At 43.7% G+C, this 24934-nt stretch overlaps 1 protein-coding gene across 5 annotated transcripts in view; it reads right to left on the reverse strand.

The window, feature by feature from the left end:
* Positions 1-2263: 2263 nt before the first annotated feature.
* The window catches only part of VPS33A (VPS33A core subunit of CORVET and HOPS complexes), a 28515-nt gene continuing 5844 nt past the window's right edge, over positions 2264-24934 (reverse strand). The window contains exons 5-14 of one of the 5 annotated variants that reach the window (XR_003793849.1): positions 19387-19503; positions 18281-18455; positions 14487-14680; positions 12932-13058; positions 11981-12048; positions 10523-10660; positions 7978-8115; positions 5947-6115; positions 5254-5552; positions 2264-4874 (exon numbers count right to left, since the gene is read on the reverse strand). Coding sequence is in view for 2 of the 5 variants with exons in the window: in XM_029224670.1 (XP_029080503.1) it covers positions 5371-5552; positions 5947-6115; positions 7978-8115; positions 10523-10660; positions 11981-12048; positions 12932-13058; positions 14487-14680; positions 18281-18489; positions 19373-19503 (1356 nt within the window). In the remaining 3 variants the exon portion in view is untranslated. Of the gene's footprint in view, positions 5553-5946; positions 6116-7977; positions 8116-10522; positions 10661-11980; positions 12049-12931; positions 13059-14486; positions 14681-18280; positions 18490-19372; positions 19504-24934 lie in introns of all 5 variants that reach the window. The other 4 variants (XR_003793847.1, XR_003793845.1, XM_029224653.1 and 1 more) reach the window with 4 other exon arrangements.

The raw sequence follows: 24934 nt of genomic DNA on the forward strand, positions 1-24934 counted from the left end.
GGGGGGCGGCCCTCACATGAGAGGGCCTCTTCGCATGACCACGCCCCCCGCCCGAGAGCGCAGCCGGGATTGGACAGACGGGGAGAGAGGGGGCGAGGCTGAAGGTAACGGCTATAACAGCCTCGCCGGACACACAACTGCCGGAGCTTCCGCGTGGGGCGGGGCGGGCCGTGTGAGGACGCGGAGCGGGCGGAGCCAAGTCGGCCGTCGTGGAGGGTGGTTGGACCGGGGCCCTTCACCTCGGGAGAGTTCTCTCGTTAGCTGGCAGTGCGGGTCCGTCAGGACAGAAGTCGGAGGCGGAGCAGCGATCTGCTGGGCAAGCTGCTGCTGGGGCGGGGGTCGGGGCGGGGGTCGGGGCGGGAGGGGCGGGAGCCGGGCCAGGGGCGCTGTCACTTCAGCACCAGGAAATAGGTGGTCCAGCCGGCCAGCAGCAGCGCCCCGATGAGCACCGTGTAGCTGAGGAGCACGAAGGCCAGCAGCTCCCGCAACAGCTGCAGCACGTGGATGGTGGTCGAGGCCGGCATCGCCCTGCGCGGGAGGCCCGAGGACCTGCGGGGCAGGGCACCCGGGAGACCCTGAGCACGCAAAGAGGACGGTTCTCTCCCCTTGACCAACCTCCGCTGGACCCTAAGCAAGCGCTGCTGAGCCAGGCACTGTTACAGGCAGCGTGGACACAGGGGCCTAGACTAGGTCCCGGCCCTCTACAGAGTGAACATACTTTCCTAAGGCTAAGGAAGCCCAAAGTGCTGATTTTCTCCATTAACAACCACCTGGACACTCTGCACTGACACTACAGAATTCTTTTAAACCGAAAGTTCCCCTCATTCTTAGGCTCCCGATCTGGATCTGGGCTCAGAGAAGAGAGAAGCCTGCGGTTCCCAGACCCCGCTGCTGCACTGGTCTTCACCCCCAGCCCTCTCCTCCCATCCACCTCATTCATTTTTAATGTTGTGAGTGCTGCTAATGGGCTGGCGAAGTAAAGCTTTCTTTTGCCATCATTCAAGCTGCAGCCCCGGCTGTCAGCGCTACTTGGGAGGGGAAGAGAAGAAAGCCTTTTGAGTAGGGGGAAAGCAGCAGACCCTCGCTGCAGCCCCTCCGCAATTCCTCTGGCCCCAAGGCTCATTAGTACACAAGAGTCTGAGGATCCCTGCTTTGTGGCCAGGCATGCTTGCCCTTCTGGCCAGCCAGGATAGCAGGGGTGCCAAGAGGTGGGTATGAATTTGATTCTGGGCTAATCTCCTTCCCCATCGTGCTCTTGGCATCTGCTCCAGCACTCTACCTTCCACCACAGATGGAATCATATGGTAACAATCACAAACCAGTTCTTTACCTCCACTGCTGCCCTGCCCAGCAACGCTCCTCAGTGCCAACCACCAGCTTCCCTTTCTCCCCATTTCACTCACTCAGGAAAGTTTCCACGACTCGTCCACCGCAGCAGCTCCACGGTCGCTCTCTGGTCTGGTGTCCAAAGGTAGGCTTGCGTGCACTCCAGCGATGTCAGCAGAGCTGAGGGATTTTCAGGCAGCAGCTGCACTCACCAACTAGGTGTGGTCTAGAGACCAATCACAATCTTCACGTGGTCCCTGAGCTCTCACGGAGCTGCGCACAGGCGATCCCAGACCAGGCGGGGCGCTGGCAACTCTGCCCGTCCTCTGCCTATGTCACCACCACGGCCCACAGAGCTCTGAACTTGCCTGCAAAGCTCCTGACTTAGATGGGCTGGGCAAGTGGTACACTAGGGGGGATTTCATGGCCCTCTTGTCTGGCTTTTCTAAACACTGCAGGTGGGATACAGTCCAAATCCTAACAAACTCCCACTGAGAGCAGTCCCATCCTACTCTGGAGTCTCAGACAAGAAGAACCACTGTACATACAACACTCATGACTGCCCAGCTAAAGCAAAAGCTGTTGTCTTAAAACATATGCAAGTTCGAGCATTTGTGTGTGTGTGTGTGTGAGAGAGACAGAACCAGCTCAGAGAACCAAGAGCTCCCAAGTGCTTGATTCTAATTCACAGAGTTTAGCAGGTTAGAGACTCATTATACAGTCACCTTCCCAATGTGCCCACTTCCAATTTCAACTCCTCCAAATGTAAGGCAAAAAGAACCAGTCAGGATTTCAGCCAATAAAGAAGAGACCCTTTCCCAGATGTAACAATGAAGGGAAACGAAAGCACAAACTTTATGCTGCTTCTGATTCTTCTGCTTTTTGTAGTAGTTTGTAGTAAGAATATGTTTTGACCCTTAAAAAAAAGCAGGCAGTGTGGACATCAACCCTTTTATTAACATCCTCGTCCAGAAGCAAATGGCTCTCTAATTTGATCAGGATCTCTTATTATCAAATCATTGCCCCGCCGCAGCCGGGCTGAAACAGGAGCAGAACATTATCAAGCTGCGCAGGAAGCCAGTGAGTAGTAATTGCAACCCCAGAGAGCTGGTCATCTGGAGGGCTCTGTGTCCTGCCGAGTCACAGGAAAGAAAGTACAGCTGAGATTTATACCCTCATCCCACACCAAAGTAACATGAAAAAGGCTATTAAAATAGGCCTGAGTCTGTTCCCCTTTAACTCTCACAACCTTCAAATGGATATCTCAAGTCAGTTATGTGTTCCAGCCTTTGCAGACTCTAGTCACCACCCAGTTTGGGGGTATTTTACAGCAACGGAGTAACTGGAGCTGAGAAACGTCATGTAGCTTGAAGTTCATATGCATTCATTTAGAAGAGAATCTGAGAAATTTTACATTACTGCCTTTGACTGCTGGATGACAAAACGGCATCCTCTATTTTCTACAGTATGTCATCGTTAAACCGTATGATTGAATATAATACACCAGGCTCTAGAGTATAATTCACAGTCTGTTCATAATTCATAGTCTATGTGATGTCGGTATTTCTCTGCCTTGCCATCTTGATTACAGCCCCTCTTCCTGGCTGCTTTAGATACTCTGTTTGTTCTGGTGGTGTTTTTCTTAAAGAAGTATTTCTTCTTGAGTTCAGCTCTGCTGAATACAAACACTTCCTCCTGGTGACAGGCCAGTCTTTAACATACAACTGAGAACAAGAGACAGACTCCATGTCGGATTAATCGTAATCCTTGCCGTGAGGGCAGAGCTGCAGTGGCCTATCGCATGGAGATCCCCCCTTCCCAGTTCTCCTCAAGAATTAAATGTGCTGTTTTTAATCCTCCTTCTTTTAACCATTAGTCTCTTGCTCCACCGTTAAGCTACAGTTCAAATACTTATTTCTCTGTTGGCTAAAATTCAAAAGTGTACAGTATGACACAAAATAGTGTCTATGTAGACTTCTTTGTCAATGTAGACTTCTTTTTGGTGGGACTGCTGGTGTAGAACCGTCTACCCAACTAGACAAAAGTCCAGACATGATGTAAACAATCCACCCTCTCCAAGAATAAACGTACCATTCACATACCCTTTTTCTCAGTAAGGGCACACTCCTTTGAGACAAAGACTGCTTCAAGTATTAAATGAACTTACACAAAGGCGTATAATATATAATTATCCACCACTTTCTATTTGCATACAAATGAAGCAATTGATGTTTTGAAGTCTTCTGCTGAATGCATTTTTAGGAGCTGACCTAACTATGCTCGGAGCAAGCAAGTATAGAGTCACCAGTGAATGCAGACACACGAGACACAACTGAGTACCTGTTCACAGGACAAAACCCCAGCCAAGGAAACTTGACTGGACTTAAATTGAATCCCATGAGCCGAAAACACTTACAGACAAGGTGGATTTCATTCTCTAAAGCAGCTGAGACTCACAACCGCTGGGGCAGGAAGGTATAAACTAATCTCCATGGGATAACAAGTAGCTGAAAAAGGATTCCTAAAACAGGAATCATTTTAAGACCTTTCCAAATACTGAATGTCAAAGCCAAGTTAAATCCTCGAGTAGCTAATCTTTTAAATATTCCCTCTTCTACCCCTCATTCTTACATTAAGGAGATTTTTTAAAAGTACAGAATTTCTCCTTCACTCATAACATGCAGTGTGCTAAGAGACGTCCACTAGCGAAAGAAAGTGAGGAAAACATGTACGGGTACTAATTAACAGTAGAAATGACACCTGGGGAAGGACACTGACTTTGGCCCCCAGCAAAGACGGGGATCAGCTAATTTGGCTGGAGACTCAGGCAAGGGCTGTGAAACCGTCAATTTGGTCCCCTTCTTGGCCTTAACTCCTCCAGACGCTGGGATAGAGCGGGAGGGAGACTTCCAACTTCGCCACCAGCACCCAAGCTCCTCTGTCCTGCAGTCTAGCAGTCTCCTGTAGGAAGGGTAGCAGCTGGACTCCAAGATCATTGACAAGCTGCACCAGAGGGGGGTGAAGTCACCGGACCACGGACTGAAACAGGGCTGGGTGTTTTCTAGCAAAATAAATGCCCGAGGCCGAATAGGTGTGTCCGCAGGCTGCTGGGGAAGCACGTGTGGCACTTACCAGGGAGGGGAGCTGCCAGATGCTGGAGAAGCCAAGCTGCCACCGCTCACAGTGGGACTGGATGGATGGTGCAGTCCACGGTGGGCAGGGAAGAAAACTGGAGGCATCTACCATTGAAATTGTCTTAGAGTTAATAACACGTGCACTAAGAACGCGTCTTTGAATGGTTACATTCTCAGGAAGCTGCTCCCTAATTATTATGTTACTCAATGTAAAAAGCCCTTGATAAGTATGGGATCCATACCGACTTAGTTGACTTAGTGGATCAGGCAGATCATAAACCTGTTCTGGGGAAAGCAGCTCTTCCAAACCTCTTGCTTTTTAGAAGCAGAGGAATCAAAAACAGAAGGAACACAACTTGCCTTAATGACCGGATAAGGTAGAGACTGGTGACACTGAATGTAATGTGCCATGTTCTGCAGGAAAAAGAAATCTCAACTCAGTGATAATACTAGCCCTAGGCCCCCAACACTCAGCCACTGCCCTAGGCATGATGCACCTTTAAGAAATTCAGCACTATTTATTAGGGGTCGGACCTTCCACTTTTATTTTCATTTTTACCTGCTTGGTCCCTGCTTTCTTAAGAACTGGACCCATCTGTGTGGCTGTATAGATTATCCACCCCACCATCCTTAATATATTTCCAGAGGTCTCTAATGAAGATCCTGAGCTCAGAACATTAAAAACTGTTTGTCTTTTACCCTGGCTGATTCTCTTCCATTCTTCTTTCTTTAAGAAATTAGGAACACAAAAGACAAGCAGAAAGGAGAAAACAGCATAATTTAAGAAGCTGACCCCAAAGTAAATTCTGTATTCTCATATTATTCCTCCATGGGGTTGTACTTCCTTCCAGCAACTTCTTCAAAGGAGCCGTTTATTCTGCAGTTCACCGGTAAGTCTCCTTTGAACGCCCTAGAAAGGTTTTTCCATTAGCGACTCTATCCAGCTGGCCCCGTTTATTAGCTTAGTGGTGGCGATGACATATTCTGTGCCTCCATCTTCCAGCTGGGAGAGAAATCGCAGGGCAGCAATTTCAGCAAAGGTTACACCCCCGAGGAAAAATATCAGAGTGACGCGGTTTTCTCCCGGTTGACCTAAGATATAAACATTTCAGAATGTTTATTGATGCTTACAGAATTATTATTGATGCTTCTCTCCCCACCTCTTAAAAAAATTACACCATTCCTAAGGAAAAGTAGTCATATATGTCTTGGTACAGACAATTCATTTGAAACTCAGGACCATGACTTTGATCTCAATGTTTTTTCTAACTTCTGAGATCCTCAGTTCAGAGGTTGAAAGCGGCTTCTCCTGAGGGAGTAATGGGTTCTAGCGCTTACAATATAATTCACAACTAACAAAAGAGGTATGTATATCGGACTCTGACTCCTAAGTACTTTACAAATGTATTTTACAAAGCAATTGCATAATACATGAAAAGCACACTAACACTACATAACCATCTGTGGATACGGGCCGTGGACTTACGTTTCTTTTGTAGCCCTGTGGGCAACGGCTGCCGTTCCTCAAAGTGGGGCCCTGGGAGGATGCGCAGAACTTCCTCAATACTCCGCCAGCCGGGCCGGGAAAGCAGCTGGGCCAGGCGCACACTGAGAGGGGCATAACCACTGTACACATACGATATGTCCGTGGGATTCTGTTAAATAATTAAAGGAAAAAAGGCCTGTAGAGAGGGCGAGAGAGAGACGTATAGCCGCCTAACTGTGGCTTGTGGGGTAACCCAAAATTACTTGATTTGGCTTTGAAGGCAGAAACACAAACCCCTGAAATAGCCTGCTCCAATATTGAAATATCCTGCTCCAATCCACCCCTGCTGGGCTCAAAAGGTTCACTTTTGACTCAAATCTTCAACAGCCACTCAAAGCATCTATAGGTACTGAAGATGAAAAATTGTTACTTGGTTTGGCAAGAAACTTCTTGGACGGTAAAGTGGAACTCCCTAGCCGAGAATATAACCCTTGAACACGGCAATTCCACTTTCAGGCACTTATCCCACAGAGGGACTTGTACTCTAGAGGACAAAAGACCAAAGCACAAAGATATTAACTGCAACACTGCGCGAACTAGCAAAGGACTGCAAACGACCTGAATTTCTATCAGTAGAAATCTGATAAATCATAAAATAAGATGTATCTGAAAAACCACTAGGTAGCAATTAATTAAAAAAATTATTTTAGGGCTTCCCTGGTGGTGCAGTGGTTGAGAGTCTGCCTGCCGATGCAGAGGACGCCGGTTCGTGCCCCGGTCTGGGAAGATCCCACATGCCGCGGAGCAGCTAGGCCCGTGAGCCATGGCCGCTGAGCCTGCGCGTCCAGAGCCTGTGCTCCGCAATGGGAGAGGCCACAACAGTGAGAGGCCCGCGTACCGCAAAAAAATAATAATAATAATTTTATTCTTGGCCTTGGCACTCAGCCTGAGGGATCTTAGTTCCCCGACCAGGGATCGAACCCAGGCCCCGTGCAGTGGAAGCTCAGAGTCCTAACCACTGGACCACCAGGGAAGTCCCTATGTAGCAATTAAAAAGAACTTAAAAGAATGAGGAGATCACAGAAGGCTCTTCAAGATACAGTGTTAAGTGGTGGGTGGGGTGGGGAAAGAGGTCAGCGTTGTGAAGAGCTGAACTAATCTACGACTTACGCTGTACAACCCAGGAATTAAGAGTATCTATGTTCCCACTGGACAAAAACAATCCAATTTTGCTACTGAGGCAGGAGACTGTCAGCTTTTGCGGCAAGACGCAGCCTAATAAAGTCCCTTATGAAAAACCAAAAAAGAAAATAAGAAAAATGAAACTTACAAAGATTGGAGTAAACAATAAACATAAAGCAAAGCGCACCCTACTTTGGAGACCAGTGGTATAGAATATGCACCATTTATGTAAAAATGTTTGTCTGTACACAGAATCTTTCTGGAAGGATAGATTACAAACTGGTTACAGTGCTCGCCTCTGAGAGGAAACTGAGGTTGGAAGTGGGAGGAGCCTTGCTTCTCACCGTTTGCTTTCTCTGTACTGGATCTTTGCCTGACCCTCCCGCATTTCTCCCTGGTGCTCTGTGCCCCAGAGGCGGCCCCGTGGGCTCTGCACCAGCTGGAAACTGGAGAGAGGACGGCAGCATGAGTTGTTGCCCTGACTTCCCCTCTGTGGTGCTGCCAGAGGTTGGTTGTGTCCCTCGGCTTGTCAGACGGCCTGGCCACACAGCTCTTCTCTCCCAGTTCTGGAACAGCCCCCTTCCCCTGCCCTCAGGCCTCGGCTGGGGAGGGTTCCCCACTGCATTGCCTCTCTCTGGTCCACCCCGTCTTTATGAAACTCCCTCAAACTACCCAGTGCCAGAGCACCCTATGCTTCCTGCTGGGATCCACACGAATGCACGACTTTCTCCAAAGCATTAGAAAACTGTCGTTAGAAAACAAGGTGGATGCGGAGATCAAGTAGCGTATGTCGTTGCAATAACCTGTTAACTGGGAACTCAAATGAGGTGAAGAGCAGGAGCGTCTTACTTGCTCGTTTACATCATCCATCCAGAGGCGTAACGTTTTCCGGACGGTTGGGTAAGTATTTCTGCCCCCTGTCTGTGGTTTCAGCAGGCCAGCCTTCTCTAGGTTGTATAAGGTCAATATGTGCTCATAGCCGTACGTCTGCAAGAGAAGTCGAATCAGGAAAACGGTTTCTGCGACTTTCAAAAAAGAGCACTTCCACGTACACATGGCCAGTAGGCACATGAAAAGCTGCTCAACATCACTAATTATTAGAGAAATGCAAGTCAAAACCACAACGAGGTACCACGTCACACTGGTCAGAATGGCCATCATTAAAAAGTCTACAAATAACAAATGCTGGAGGAGGTGTGGAGAAAAGGGAACCCTCCTACACGGTTGGTGGGAATGTAAGTTGGTGCAGCCACTATGGAAATCTGTATGGAGGTTCCTCAGAAAACTAAAAATAGAGTTGCCATATGATCCAACAATCCCACTTCTGGGCATATATCCAGACAAAACTATAATTCAAAAAATACATGCATCCCTATGTTCATAGCAGCTCTATTTACAATAGCTAAAACATGGAAACAACCTAAATGTCCATCGACAGATGAAAGGATAAAGAAGATCTGGTACATATACAATGGAGTATTACTCAGCCATAAGAAAGAATGAAATAATGCCATTTGCAGCAACATGGATGCAACTAGAGATTATCATACCAAGTGAAGTAAGTCAGAAAGAGAAAGACAAATACCATGTGATATCACATACATGTGGAATCTAAAATATGGCACAGATGAACCCATCTACAAAACAGAAACAGAGTCACAGACATAGAGAACAGACTTGTGGTTGCCAAGGGGAAAGGGGGGTGAGGAGGGAAGGACTGGGAGTGTGGGGTTAGCAGATGTAAACTATTATATATAGGATGGATAAACAACAAGGCCCTACTGTAGAGCACAGGGAACTATATTCAATATCCTGTGATAAACCATCATGGAAAAGAATATGAAAGAAAAGCATGTCTCTATGTGTATAACTGAGTCGCTGTGCTGTACAGCAGAGATTGGTATGACATTGTAAATCAACTCTACTTCAATTAAAAAAAAAGAGCACTTGCAACAAATCCACTGGTTTGTACTCTGGGGCATGTTACTGAAGTCCAGGCAATGACCATCCATGGGCATAGGTGCAGGGCAGGGATGAAGCCTGCCCTAAAACTGCTTGCCATTACAGCAAATCCAGCTCACTGGATCACTCAAAGAATTATGTAAATTTTTTTACTTTAAAGTCAGAATTTATGGACCCAACTTAAGTGAGGATCAAATAAGTTACAGTATATTTTTATATGGGATATAATTAGCTACTAAAAAAAGAAAGAGGCAGATCTATACATCTTGATAAGAAAGACCTTCTGGATTTATTCTTAAAGACAAAAAAATATAAGAAGACTATTACGTATAGTAGGATTTTATTTTTGTTAAAAAAGATACAGTAAGTAATAATAATAGCTAACACTTATATAATACTTTCTATGGCGGGGGGCACTGGTGTGTTCTAAGTGCTTTACATACGTTAACTCAGTCATTCTTATTATAACCCCATGAGGTAGCCACTATTATCTCCATTTTATAGAGAAGTTTAAATAACTTGCCCAAGGTCACACAGTTAATGAGTAACAGAGCTGGGACGTGGATCCAGCTGGTCTCGCCCCATGGTCTGTGTATATAAACATTCTTTGTACATAGATGCAAAGACAGGAATCTGGAAGCACACAAACCAAACTGCTGACATTGGTCCCTTCCAGGGAGGGAAATGGGGGGAGGCGGGGGAGGGTCATGGTTTGCACCACGTACTTCTGCTTTGTTTGAACGTTATATGATGAGAATGCACGTGTCATTTGTGTAACTTTTTAAAAGGCAAAAAAACAAACAAACAAAAACCCCCCAAAACCCAACCTGAATGAGTATTTAGTTTTAACGCTAAGATACTTAACTGTGACTAGCAATAGCAAATAAATAGTGCCTGAAACATTTTTAAACAGAAGGGAGAATTTTAAAAACAATGGTGGGCTTTTCCTTATTATAAAGTAACAGGCTTGATTTAAGTGAGTTGGCAGAAAGTTCCCTTTCTCCATCGAATAGTTGGGTTAAAAACAAGAGCACTAGACCCTGGCTGCCTGGGTTTTATCCCTGGCTCTGCCACATACTAGCTGGTGACCTTGGGCAAGTTATAGCACTACTCTGTGCCTTAGTTTTCTCATCCATAAAATGGGGATGGTAAGAGTATACAACTCAGCGCTGTTGTAAGGATTAAACAAACGAATACACATAAAGCTCTTCCAGTTGAGCCTGGCACATAGTGAAAGCTCACTAAACATTAGCTATTGCTATTATTATGCAAACACAGTAAACAATGAATACCAAGGACAATCCCTCCATGTACTAAAAAATTTAAAAGATAGTGGAAACACTATACCAAAATAGCAGCTTTGGGAAGTATTTTTTTAAAAAGATGTTTTGTTTTCTCCCCTGGCAAATTAGTAATTTAAAACTATACTGACCTGCAGGATTTCTCTTTTGTAATAATCCAAAACTTTTTGTTTGAGTCCACTATTGCACACGGATTGGAGGCAAACTAGTCTTAACACCTTGATCAGCGGATGCTTTTGGGCAATACAATCCTCAATGTAACTGTTGACCTGGAAACAAAATATATACCGGTACCAGCATCTGGTTTGGGGACCTAAAGAACTTGATATTTACTATTATTTTTCAAAGTCAAATATTGTGTGGTGACCTGGATGGGAAGAGAATTTGAAAAGATACCATAATCTATTCCTATATATGTGTGTGTATATGTATGTATGTACATATCTGGATCACTTTGCTGTGCGCCTGAAGCTAACACAACATTGTTCATCAACTCGACTCCAACATAAAACAAAACATGAAAAAAAAAAAAAGGAGATGAGTGGGAGAACGGTTCATTCTTTTTTTCACTGTCCCTAAGCCCCCTCCGAAGTAGCTCCTCTGCCCCTGCTACACGCATCCCCGTCACCATGGAGACACACCAGCGATGGGGAGTGCAGGGCAGTGAGGGCACACGCAGGCAATCCAGCAGCCTGTCTGGACTCACCTGTCTCCACGGACAACCTCGGGAGAGGCTGCTGCATGTCCCGGGTGTGTGACCATAACAGCAACAATTTATCAGCATAAAGTGACAGGAATCTTTTTAGAAGATGGGAATTTTCATAAATCGAATAATTTTAAATTTAGTAATAGAAGTGAATATTTAAGGGAAATTATATGATCAATCCTCTCAGAAAGCAAATCTATTCATTTATCTGTTATAGTCCTTAAAGGTCTTTGATTTTAGGGGCTGGGTCTCACCTCTCCGTGCACTGCAGGAAGTGCCTTGCATAGGATAATGTTAAATATATGATACTTGATAAAATCCCTGTTTTCACATTTTGTATTTGCTCTTCAAAATATGTAGACAAGGGGCTTCCCTGGTGGCGCAGTGGTCGAGAATCTGCCTGCTAATGCAGGAGACACGGGTTCGAGCCCTGGTCTGGGAGGATCCCACATGCCGTGGAGCAACTAGGCCCGTGAACCAAAATAAATTAATTAATTAATAAACTCCTACCCCCAACATCTTATAAATTTATTTATTTATCTATTTTTGGCTGGGTTGGGTCTTCGTTTCTATGCGAGGGCTTTCTCTAGTGGCGGCGAGCGGGGGCCACTCTTCACCGCGGTGCGCGGGCCTCTCACTATCGCGGCCTCTCTCGTTGCGGAGCACAGGCTCCAGACGTGCAGGCTCAGTAGCTCATGCCGTGTCCCCTGCATTGGCAGGCAGATTCTCGACCACTGCGCCACCAGGAAAACGCCCCCCAACATCTTAAAAAAAAAAAAAATGTAGACAAGGCATGGGAATCAAAGCAATTGCTTTTCTAGCTATAATCTTACGTTTGATAAGGTATCAATTATTTGTTAGAACAGTTTTATTGTACACATACCTTATCAGTGTCTATTCCAGACATAAACTCCTGCTCCACTGTTAATTTATCAAAGAAGTCTTCAGAAGCTAAAATGGAATTAGCAAATTTGTAACTAAGAAATTAATGTTAACCCTTTTATACACAGAGCATGATTAAGAAACAAGACACACACAAAAGAAAGCAAAAAGTTCAAATCGTCACCTGAAAAGAATCTTCTAAGAAACATGGAAGCCCCTTCAACCCTGAGCTCCTAAATGACATCTAGAAACAGTCGACCACTGCACCCCTTTGCTATCCTTAGGACGCTAATAAGGACTCAAGAATTTTTTCTCAGTATCAATGAAAGCTAATTTTGAAAGAGCATTTTACTTGCATCATCAGATCCAACCCAGTTTCACTTGATTTCCACTTCTATTAATATGAAAACAATGGACTGATTTTCCAACACTTTTATATAAGATTCAAAGTATACTTTATAAAACAGGGCATGGAACAATCTCCAACTCAGCTTTTACAGCCTGTGTTTTAATGAGTAAACACATCTTCCAAGCCCTTTCAAAATACTTAACATATGCTCTCTACCAATTCTGCAGAGAGTCTTCAAGAGAAAAACAAGAACTAAAACAGAAACATGATGCTGCTCTAATTAAGTAATCCTTAACAACAGGAAAAAAACCAGACTGAAAAAATTAACCGCCTCATGTTATGGGAAGAATTTTTTTCTCTTTTTGACATTCCAAATATTTTATCATATGATTACGTGATTTTAACAATGAAAAAAACTGAGTTAACCACAAAGGGAACATTTTTGACTATAAACATTCGAATACTTAACGCTGAGAATAACATACAGTGTTAAAACAGAGCTGACCTTCCCAAGGGAGTACTGTGGTGCCAGTGATCACGGTGTCAGTCATGGTGCATGCAAGTCAGCCCCAGGTGAGCACGATCATTCCCAAGGATACTCACTAGTTACATCTTTGATTAGCTCTGCAATCGAGGTGTGGTTTGCGAGGGAGCCCCTTGCTGCCTGCATGTGGGGCAGTTGCGAAACGAACTGCTTGATCTCCCCAACGGTCTTGGCGTGGTGCCTCTCCTGAAACACGGAAAACAGCAGAACCGTTGAGCGGGGAAAATATTTTAAGTGCTCTGTTCTTTGTATTGCTTAGAGGACATTTAATTTATACTAATGAGAAAGAACAGAATACAAATAAATCAGGCCAAACCCACCTCCAACATGACCCAGAAAAACACCAAAGATAGGCTCGTTGTTCCCGTTCACTGCATTAGTACTTTTTTTTTTTTTTTTTCGCGGTACGCAGGCCTCTCACTGTCATGGCCTCTCCTGTTGCGGAGCACAGGCTCTGGACGCGCAGGCTCAGCGGCCATGGCTCACAGGCCCAGCCGCTCCGCGGCATGTGGGATCTTGTTGGACCAGAGCACGAACCCACGTCCCCTGCATCGGCAGGCGGACTCTCAACCACTGCGCCACCAGGGAAGCCCACATTAGTACTTTTTAAGGGAGCAAATGCCTAATGTTTTTTCTTTCCAGGCATCAGATCATATTGTGATTAGTATTTGTGGGGGACAGTACTAGGTTGTCCACAAACATTTCTGAGTAAAAAAATTAAAACAAAGACATGTTAAGAGGGGAACATAAATGGCAAAACATTTCCTCCATAATAGAAAAAAATCCATTCTTACTGCTGAACTCAATCTTGAATACTGTCCACGAATAAAGAGAACCTTCCTGGGTGATGAGAAATTTTTTTTTTTGCAAAATTTAGTAATTTAAGCCAAAAGTAACCAGAAATTTGAAGAAAATCAATTAGCAAACACAATTCCTAAGAAAGATGAAACCTGGAATACACACTCAGTAAAAAAAAATCAGCCTTCAAAATTTCTCCCAATTTATGTTTCCAAAGATTAAATACACAGAGTTCAATATCTTACTGAATTCGCATGTTTCAAAAATGAGCTTTAACCAAGAATAAATCAGTGGTGGGACAAGAGGAGGCAGGAAGGTGATAATGAAGCCGCCAATTTAAAAGCTCTGGGCTGCTGGGATTTCACTCTTATTATCACCTACCGCATCTGCAGGGTTCTCCTGCATGTTGGCTAAACTGGGAGCTTTTGGCCCAAATTGCAAGTTCTATTACAGAGGATATTTTATTTACAGTACAGCTGGCTTCCTCTCTCTCTTTTTTTTTTTTTTTACAGCTGCCCTCCTCTTAAGTGAGATAGGAAATAATTAAAAGGAAGGTAAAACAAATATTTATGGTGAAAGCTTGTAAACTGCAAACACTACCACTTTCTCCCCCAAAAGGAGAAAAACTTAACACCTTTTCTCATGGGCCTGTGAAGCAGTTTAAAAAGAAGATCTTGGGTCCTCCAATGGCTGAGTCCGCAGCTTCTTAGGATGAGAACTGCAGCTCTGCTTAGTGGCTGCACTTCTGGCAGCTCTTCCTTCCTTCATGGGGTGGGCAGTCTAGCCAGAATCAGGATGACAACCAAACCGTCTCACCTCAAACGCTGCAGAGATCACCTTTGCTTTCTTGCTAAGCACGGAGCCCACTGCATTGAAGTTTTTATCTCGGATCTCAGCATACAGCTCCTCCGCAGAATTCAGCTGAAGCTTCTTTGCTTCCGTGGGAAGGTCCTTACCACCATCGCCCTGTTTCTTAGGTGCAAATTTCTCCGGAGGTAATTTCACGTAACCTGACAACAGTGGAAGGGAACAAGGCTCTGCGTGCATTTAATGGAAGAACCAGTCAAGTGCTCAGGCACAAAACAGAATCTTCCAACTTAGGAGAGGATGGAAGCCGGCTTTAGAAAAAACTGGAGTATAGCACTGAGGTTTTGATTTTTCCACGATCAAAGTACAGAATGTAGTGACTCTTTAATATTCATATCATGGTTCCACTTTTCTTTGGGGGCACCTATCTGAAGCCCTGCAGCAATGACCAGTTCCTGAACTTATTCAGGGATCAGGTTACTTTTTCACTTAAAAAAAATTACAAGGCTCTCCCCATTATCTTCCGGCATTTTTCAAACTGTAAGTCATGTCCTATTAGTAGATCATGAAATCAAGTTGGTGGGTTGCAATTAGCATTATAAACAAACAAAACATTAAATACCATAGTGCATCACATGAAGTAGGGTGGTTTTTCTTTTAAATAAAATGTTGCTTCAGTTTCACACACACATATGTGTGCATGTACTAGGTCATGATATAAAATATATCTCTTACTATAGGTTGTTGTCAAAAATAGTTTGAAAGCCCACTTCCTGTTTTTATAAATAAAGTTTTATTGGCACAAAGCCATGCCTCTTCATTATGCCTCATTTGGGGCTGCTTTCACATTATAAAGAAGAAGTGAGATTCCACAGAGGCACTGCATGAACCTAAAATATTTGCTATCTGGCTCTTTACAGAAGTTGTCCACCCTGCTCTAGAACAAGCTCCCAAATTCCTCAGCACAGCATCCAGTCCCTCCAGTAAGTAGCCTTAACCCTCTTCTCCCATCTCTGTTCCTCCCAAACCAACTTAGTCACCATTTCCGGGAACACCCCACACGCCCTTATGAGTTGCCTATAAACCGGTTTAACTCTAAGAAGCTTGGCAATATGAATCAAGGGCCTTATAACGTTAACACCTTTGACCCCAAAATCCCGCATCAGAGGATGTAGCGAAAGAAAGTAATATGCTATATGAAAAAGTTTTTTGTATACAGATGTTTTTATAACCATAAAAAACCCCCAAACAACCTAAAATGCCCAACATTAGGGGAAGGATTATACAAATCATGGTATAATATATATTATGGATTTTAATTAAGCTGTTAAAATTATGCATATGCTGAGAAAATGCTCATATTATACCAAATCAAAAAAGAGATTCAGGGAATCCCCTGGCGGTCCAAGTGGTTAGGACTCCATGCTTTCACTGCCGAGGGCCAGGGTTCAATCCCTGGTTGGGGAACCCCGCAAGCCACGAGGTGAAAAAAAAACGACAAAAAAAGAGGTTCAGAATAATTTGGACAAGCTGATGCTATTTATTTTTTGTTAACTAAAATAAACTCTGCATAGAAAAAGACTATAAGGAAATACACCAAAATATTAACATTGGCTGTCCCAAGGTTTGGGGGGTAGGGCTTCAGGGATAATGGGAGATCTATGTTTTCCTTCTTTATTTTTCCAATTTTCCCTTAACTGATATTTGACTCATATTATGGAAAAAACTTGCTGCATAGAAACTGGGAATTTATACATATTCCTTCTCTTCTTGGAGAATCCCCTCCTACCTCTCACCTGTCTTAGACAGAGCCCCCTGAGGCTGCCTCACAGGTCATCTCCCTGCTCTAAACTCTAGCTCCCTTTAATGGTCTCCTGGGTGTTTCACTCTCTGGGACCATGAGAGGAGAGGCACCCTTGTTTCCTTCTGGTTTTTTTTTTTTTTTTTCCAACAGCCCTGCTACCTCGTTTCTTTGACTCCCACCTACTATCCAGCACAGAACTCCTCTGTCAATGAAATGGAGTTTTAAAAAGTATTTAAGATGTCATCTTTTGGAACAAATAATTTAAAAATAAGACTTTTTACAACTTTATCACTAAAGACTCTTTGTTTTGTGGAAACCCCTCTTCATGGCTGTGTCTTCACCCATTCCCTCGGCTATCTATCCATCCTTATGGTTAAAATACGCATAACATAAAATTTACCATTTTAACCATTTTACAGTGAACAGTGCAGTAGCATTTAGTACATACACAACTTTGTTCAACCACAGCTAGTACCTAGTTCCAGAACCTTTTTATCCCAAAAGGAAACCCCACACCCAATAAGCAGTCACTCCCCAACCTCTTCGAGTCCTGGCCACCACTACTCTGTTTTCTGTCTCTGTGTTTTCTCCTTCTAGGCTGTTCCTTGGCTCCCTGTGATGTAATTCAGGATGGCAATAGAGGTCAGGGGCTGATGGAAACCAGAGAAGGGGGCCTGGATGGGACAGAGGGAGTGGTGGGACCTGTCGTAAACTGGAGACAGGGGCATGTCTAAAGTGGGATCTCCGCTGGGCACCAGCTGCAATGTGGGAATGTGACCTCGGGGTCGCCAGAGCTTCAGATGTTTTTAAAGACATGGCATATATGGGAATTTCCTGGCGGTCCACTGGTTAGGGCTCCGTGCTTTCATTTCCGAGGGCCTGGGTTTGATCCCTGCAGCTAAGATCCCACAAGCCGTGTGGCATGGCCAAAAAAATAAAATTAAATTTAAAAAAAGACATGGCAGGGCTTCCCTGGTGGCACAGTGGTTGAGAGTCCGCCTGCCGATGCAGGGGACACGGGTTCATGCCCCGGTCCGGGAAGATCCCACATGCCGCGGAGCGGCTGGGCCCGTGAGCCATGGACGCTGAGCCTGCGCATCTGGAGCCTGTGCTCCGCAACGGGAGAGGCCACAACAGTGAGGGGCCCGTGTACCGCAAAAACAAAAACAAAACAAACAAAACAAAAAAAGACATGGCATCCATCAGGATTATTATTAAAAATTCTCTCCAATTTTAAATGCTGACAGAAACAAACAGACAAACATCATGTGGACCAAAACCAAATAAAACATTTGTGACCTCTGACCCCAACAGTTTGTCAGGCCTAAACTCTAGCAGGCCTTCAAATCTTCCGTTGAGTGTCCCAACCTCCCGTATCAGCCTTTTCCCCAGAATGTCTCAGCTGTGCTCTCTGCCTCAGCAAGCTGGTCGTCCCATGGTTCCCTGCAGGTATTATGCCACCTGCCCCTCGCCAGCAACCCCCCCAAACTCTATCCCTTTTTCCAAACCCAGTACCAAGGCCACCTCTTCCAGAGGCTTTCCTGAACAACTGCCTGCCACGGCATCTATGTTCTCCAACTGCAGAGCCATCTGTTTATTTAGCCCTTGGCCTCCGCTCACAGCGGGCAAGCACAGTCCTGTGTAGTAAACATCAGCCAGCCCTTGTGTGACGGACAATGGTAGTTTGCTCAGATGTCGTTTAATTTTTTTTTTTTTTTTTTTTTTTAGCCACACCGTGCGGCATGCAAGATCTTAGTTTCCTGACCAGGGATTGAACCCATGCCCCCTGCATTGGAAGAGTGAAGTCTTAACCACTGGACCGCTGGGGAAGTCCCTCAGATGTTGTCTAATCCTAGCGTCTGCAGGTCTAAAGTCAGCATTTTTATTTTTTTCAAATATTCTCTGATTTACTTGAAAAGGAAGCACCTTCTAAAAAAACGGCCTTTTGGATATTTTTATCAGATTACCTATTAGTAAAAGTAGGTGTTACTTTACTCACTGTTCTGAATACCATAAATTTCATCAATGAGTCCTTCATACGTAAGCTGAGTGGCAAGAGGCGTTAACAAATCCACATTCCGATCGAGCAACAAGAGATTATCAAAAACAGGGAATATTGAGTTCTGGCTCCCTGTAAACTCTCTCTTCATCCTGATCATCATATTGGCCACTTGCTGGAAACAAAACATGGGATCAGGTGGGACCCTCCTGGGAATAAGCAGATTAAAAAATTTGGCTAAAAATGGAAAGAATCAAAAAAGTGAAAAAAGGAGAAAAACGGTGGAAGAGTGAGATGGATAAGAAATAAGCAGCTACAGAAAAGCATTCGCTGTTGGCTGCCTGTTCCAACACTTACACTTTAGCCAGTGGTAGCAGCTATTTCTCAACGGGGCCTAGTTCAGAGAGTCTACTTCTGTTATTCACAGTAGCTCTGTTCTATAAAGTTGCTGTGAATACTGAACCAGCAAATACCGAACCACTGCCCCGAGGGGCAATCGGGGTTAGGGTGCCGCGAACCTCTGGTTATAACATTTTTGTCATCTGATCAATATATAACCTTGTCTTATGTGTGTTTCTGTTTAAAGACACATTAAATATATGACGTTGATTCTCTAACGCCATCACTCAGGCCTGAACGAAGCTCATCTAACATGAGATTTCTCCCTAAGGCCCATCACAGCCTCCCTGCGCTCTGAGCGCTAGACAGTGCTTCTGCACCACCTTTGGGGGCCATTTTAAACAGCAAAATCACCATCAAAAAGAGCACAAAAATGCAAAAAAAAAAAAAAAAGTGGCACTGAGCAGCGCATGGCATTATATAGCGGCAAAAAGGACACTTGTTTATGGTATGAGCTGAAGGCACAGGGCTGCTCTGAGTGACCTCAGCTGGGAACATGCATACTGGACAACTCAAATTACTGCCGCTCTGAGCATGTCCACAAAACACTGTGAATACTGATTTGGGGGCTACAAATAAATTTCAGTAAATAGGTGAATTGCCAAATAAAAAGGATTGACTGTATTTGTAAACAGATTCCCACTCCTTCCCTTCCTGGGGACCAGGGGACCCTTCCTCCACCACCAGAAGCACCTGCCGTTTCTCACCCGGGCGCACTCTCCTTTCCCAAAGATCTGGGGGATCGTCCCGTACAGAGCTTGCAGGGTCATGAGCCCCTTGGCTGCGTGGTACAGGCTGGTCTGGTCGCTCTCCAGGTAGCACTCCTGCGGGGAGGAAGGGCCGGTTACGGTCATGGTCATCTGGGTGCATGAGGCACCCACCTCTGTCAGGCGCTGGGACTACACAGCCACTGGGTAAGACTGTTTCCACTAATTCCCCACTTTGCCAGGAAGCTGCAGACTCGAGTCCAGCCCAGGCCAGGAGGCCAACAGCTCTGCCGTCGGGGGCAGCTATGGCAGCAATTCTCCCGTGGCAGAGCCTTCTGGAAGGCACTCCTCTTAGTTCATCAGCTCTTGAATAAGCTACTGATTAAGAAAGACTGACACAGGGACTGGGCTTTCTCATTCACCGTTGTGAGTGTAAAGGCTAGGAGGACACCGTGGGAGGGCCACATAAGCGCACATATTCTTTGACCCCCCAAAGTCCCAGATGACCTCACAACAGAATACCTGGCAGTTTTTACAAACATGACGCCAATTTCATATGTACTGACAGCAAGTGAAGGCCATAACATCTTGAGAAATGAGAAAGGGGCAGCTGAAGAATCTTTAGAGAGTGATCTCATTTTCAGAAGATATATTTTACCTTATAAAATATACAGGGTATATTTTGTAAAGTAGACAAAATTATACTTTTCTGCATAGAAAAAGGGACCAAAAAATATACACACAACCAGCTAGGAAGTGAGAAGAGAGACTCTAGCAGTTCTGACATGGGTAAGAGCACAGGTTCTCGACTCTGGTTGTCTTGATCTGAACCTCGGCTGTGTCACTTCCCAACTGGTGCCCTCGGCCACTTAGGTAACCTCTCTGTGCCTTATTTATGGTCTGCAGAAGGGAGTATATTCAACATAGTATATGGATTAAATGAGGTAATTGCATGTAAAACATTTCATCCCAGTACCTGAAACATATAGTAAGTCCTTAACAAATATTAGCTTTTATTATTAGAACTTGTTTGGATTACTATTTTTTTTTTACAATCATCCACTCATAAGTCAAAATGGAACACTGTACCAGACACCCCTCACCGACCCTCCCAACGTGCTTCTAGCTTCCAAAGCCAGGAGGGAGGGCACACTGGAGGCCTTAAGCACACGAGGGTGGGACTCGTGCTCCACCCAGGGAGGAAGGAGGGCTGTGCCTGGAAAGAGCCTGGGGAGAGTGCTTGGCGGCTCTTCCAAGTCTGATGATTTTAACATTTCACTGCATAAGACATGTCCAACTCAAGAATGTCTGAAGACATACTTTCTTGAAAAATTACCTAAAACTCCCTATCAGAGCAGAGTTAAGCTAAAAATTTAAGAAAAAAAAATTAGGGAATATCTCTCAAAATCGTATTCATTTTTTTAAACTTAAAAAGTTGTATTACTATAGACATTCTTTTTGTAATTCTTTTTAAAAAAATTTAAGAGTTGATGACATATTAATCTTGAATTTTTTGCTCTATTATAACTGGTGGTGGGATGATTATTTGTACTAATATCCCTGTATTCTGTGCTTGTGGAATCACCTGGTATTTCAAGCCATGAGGGCATTTTTGGAGGGACAAATGCTAATACCCATTAACATTCAAATTCACATATTTTTTGACCCCAAAGTCCCACATGCCTACACGATAGAATACCTGGCAGTTTTTTTGTTTGTTGTTTGTTTTGTTTTGTTTTTCTATGCTTATCAAACCAATGAAAATGAATTTTAAACAGGTGTACTTGTAACTACTTGGAATGTGTTTGTTTTCCTGACTTAATTGTAGGCAATTCTTACTTCAGGTTGGGGAAAAAAAAGGGTAGGCAGTTTTGATTTTAACTAAAATTACAGTGCTTCACTCACATAACACCAGCCAGTCTAGCACACCATATAAGAAGTAAGACCTTTTAAGGAAAATTTTACATTCTAAAATTATTAAATGGACAACATAAACTCATTCAATCATGCAGGTCCTTTAAACTTTGCTTTGAAAGTCTTAAGGAGAAAAAAATATGGTACTGTGACTAGGGCACGGGCTGGAGAAAACTTTATTTTTCTTCCCTTACCCTACTACTTGAGAGAAGTCAATACAATATTCCATTTGTATAAATGAAAGGCCACAGTTTTTAACTCTTTTATAATAATATTCCTTGAGCCAGAAGAAGATATACATGTTTTCCACATTTTAGTTACATTTCAACAATTATGTATTATATGCTTATAGGGATCATGTTCAATGGCAAAGTGAAGTGGACTGATGGTCTCAGATGTTTCCATGTAGACAGCGTGTCAAGAACTGGCTTATATATTATCCGTCCTCCAGACTGACATCACATTTCATAATAGCTTGGTATGATGACTGCTGTCAAAATCGCCTGCATGGAAACATCCGTGCCACCGGGCCTGGTCGCGCCACGCGGGGACCTCGACGGGAAGGATGCGCGGGCTCGTGCGGGGGAGCAGAGCCCCAGTGGGTAGCGCCCGCACCGCCGCCTCAGAAGGGAGGCCTCTACCGTCCGCTACCTTGCAGTTTTTTTGTTTTTGTTTTTGTTTTTTTTTGCGGTACGCAGGCCTCTCACTGTTGTGGCCTCTCCCGTTGAGGAGCGCATGCTCCGGACGCGCAGGCTCAGCGGCCATGGCTCACGGGCCCAGCCGCTCCGTGGCATGTGGGATCTTCCCGGACCGGGGCACGAACCCGTGTCCCCTGCATCGGCAGGCGGACTCTCAACCACTGAGCCACCAGGGAAGCCCTACCGTGCAGTTTTTACAAAGGAGGTAGGTAGATTTTATGTATACTGATTTCTATATATACATATGAAGGTCCCAATAGTTTAAGCCCTGTGACTGAGCATTAGAGTTCAATGAGCTGAACTCTAATTCCCACGTTTTGTGCAGTGCAATACGGTCATAATCACAGCCCCAAAGCACAGAGAGATCTACACGTGCCTCCTGATGCCACGAAAAGCTAAATTATGCTCACTGTTTAAAATCACATAAATAAGTAAAAGGACCTCAACTCTATCAGAAATCGGGCTTGAATTTAACATTAGGTAGAACTCTCAGCTTTATTATCCAGGCGAAATCTCTGACTTCTAAAATAGAATCTTAAGTGAACATATATAAACCAAGGGCTTCAAATTCTCAGCAGAAAAGAATTCTGTTCTTTTTTGCAAACCAGCGGTTAAATAAACAGGAAATCTCTCCTCTGGACAGGTTTTGTCATGCCAGGACAGGTTTTCCTCAGCTGCTACCAATTCACATTAATTACACGGATGTGAATTGATTACATGAGGGTATACCATTATAGCTACGTGATAAAGCAAATATAGCAAAATGTTAATTTCAGAACCTAGGTGATGAGTATACGGGCGTTCACTGTACCATTCTTTCAACTTTTCTGTATATTTGAAAATTTTCATATAAAATGTTGGGGGACGGGAAATCTGTACCATCAATGGAAGAGATTCACTGTAAGCAAATCAGTGGGGAACATGGCTGAAAAGAAGAGCCAAGAAACTCTCCTGGTTATAAAATTCATCAGTGGCTCCACTGAGCTCTTCCTCAGGTTCACTCTTTGAAAGCAGTGGTCACTGTAACAACATACTAGGGAAGAAAGAGTTTCAAATAATTTTTTGCACAACACCAGTGGTTCTCAAAAGTTCTAGTCTCCAGACCAGCAGCATCAACGTCACATATGCATAACTCAAAGAAGGAAATACAGATAAATATGATTACACTAAAAAAGTACGCGTAGCAAAAACTACCATAAGCTAAGTCAATAGACAAATGTCAAAGGCAGGTAAAGAGCCGACAGATACAGGGCTTCCCTGGTGGCGCAGTGGTTGAGAGTCCTCCTGCCGAGGAAGATCCCACACGCCGCGGAGCAGCTGGGCCCGTGAGCCATGGCCGCTGAGCCTGCGCGTCTGGAGCCCGTGCTCCGCAACGGAAGAGGCCACAGCAGTGAGAGGCCTGCGTACCGCAAAAAAAAAAAAAAAAAAAAAAAAAGCCTACAGATACAGGGCCCACGTGTACAGTGATCTATGCATGAGGTAATTCACTGTAGCACTGCCTCTAAAAGCATAAGATGAGAAACAACAAAATGTCCTTCAAAAGGGGACTGACTTAATAAATCATTGTACATCCAAACAATGGAACAGTATGCAGCTTCAGCTAAGAATAAAAAAGTATTTTCATAGATGGTAGAAAATGACTCCAAGATATATTATTAAGAGAATAACGTAAGTTACCGAAGTTATATAGGATATGCTACCATTTGAATAAAAGCTCATATATACTATGAGCTGTAGCTGCCTAAAGCACTTCCAAAAACAAATTAAAAAAGAACGAGTAATAGTGATTGCTTCTGGGAGGTATGGCATTTTGAGAATTGGGTGGAGAGTGGCTTACTTTTCATTCTGTACCCTTTCTTACTCAAAGAAAATTTTCATGTACACAGATTATGTTTACAAAAGATTTTCAAATTACTTTTTTCAACATAAAGTAATATTCTTATGAGAGAAAGCATTCTTTAAAATAAAGTTGTAAACAAAACCAATATATAAAATTACATTTGGAAAAACCATCCAGAACTGGGGAACAAAGATATGCATATTCGCTAACAAACACGCGCCGAAAATAATCAGTGGGGAAAAATTGCGCTGGAACAACTGGCACTATATGGAAAAAATAAAATAAGCCTCATATGGAAAAATACAGATAAAAATAAATTAGTCCCTACTTCACACCACACACTCCAAACACATGGTTCAGGCTGAATTAAAGACCTGAACGTGAAAAGCAAAACTTTAAAACTTTTAAAGGAAAATACAAGATTTTCTATGTCTTCAGGTAGAGAAGGATTTATTAAGACTAAAATAACACAAACTGAAAGAAAAAAAGTGATATACTACTTTGAAGGGCTCATACCTCCAAATTTCAAAGCTTACTACAAAGTTACATTTATCAAGACAGTGTGTTACTGGCATTAAGGACAGACATACTGATCAATGGGGTAGAGCTGAGACACCAGAAATAAACACATTTAGGGACAACTGATTTTCGACAAGGGTACCAAGACAATTAACTGAGAAAAATATACTCTTTCAGCAAATGGTGCTGGAACACATGGATATCCACGTGCATATCTGCACATGCAGAAGGAAGTTGGACCCCGACCTCACATCAGATAAAAATAAACTCAAAACCCATCAAAGACCTAGATGTAGGACCAAAATTGTAAAATTCTTTGAAGAAAACATAGGAGTAAATTTGTGACCTTAGATCAGATATGACACAAAAAGCATAAGCAACAAGAGAAAAAAAGATAAATCGAACTTCATCAAAGTTAAAATCTTTGGTGCATTGAGATATCCCTTTCACCAAAAAGTGAAAAGAGCCCACAGAATGGGAGAAAATATTTGCAAATCAAATATCTGGTAAGAGACTTGCATCCAGAATATATTAAGAATTCTTAAAACTCTTATAACAAAAAGATAAATGCCCAATT

Source organism: Monodon monoceros, unplaced genomic scaffold (assembly GCF_005190385.1).
Source record: "Monodon monoceros isolate NGI ecotype Baffin Bay Population unplaced genomic scaffold, NGI_Narwhal_1 Super_Scaffold_1, whole genome shotgun sequence".
Classification (NCBI taxonomy): domain Eukaryota; kingdom Metazoa; phylum Chordata; class Mammalia; order Artiodactyla; family Monodontidae; genus Monodon; species Monodon monoceros.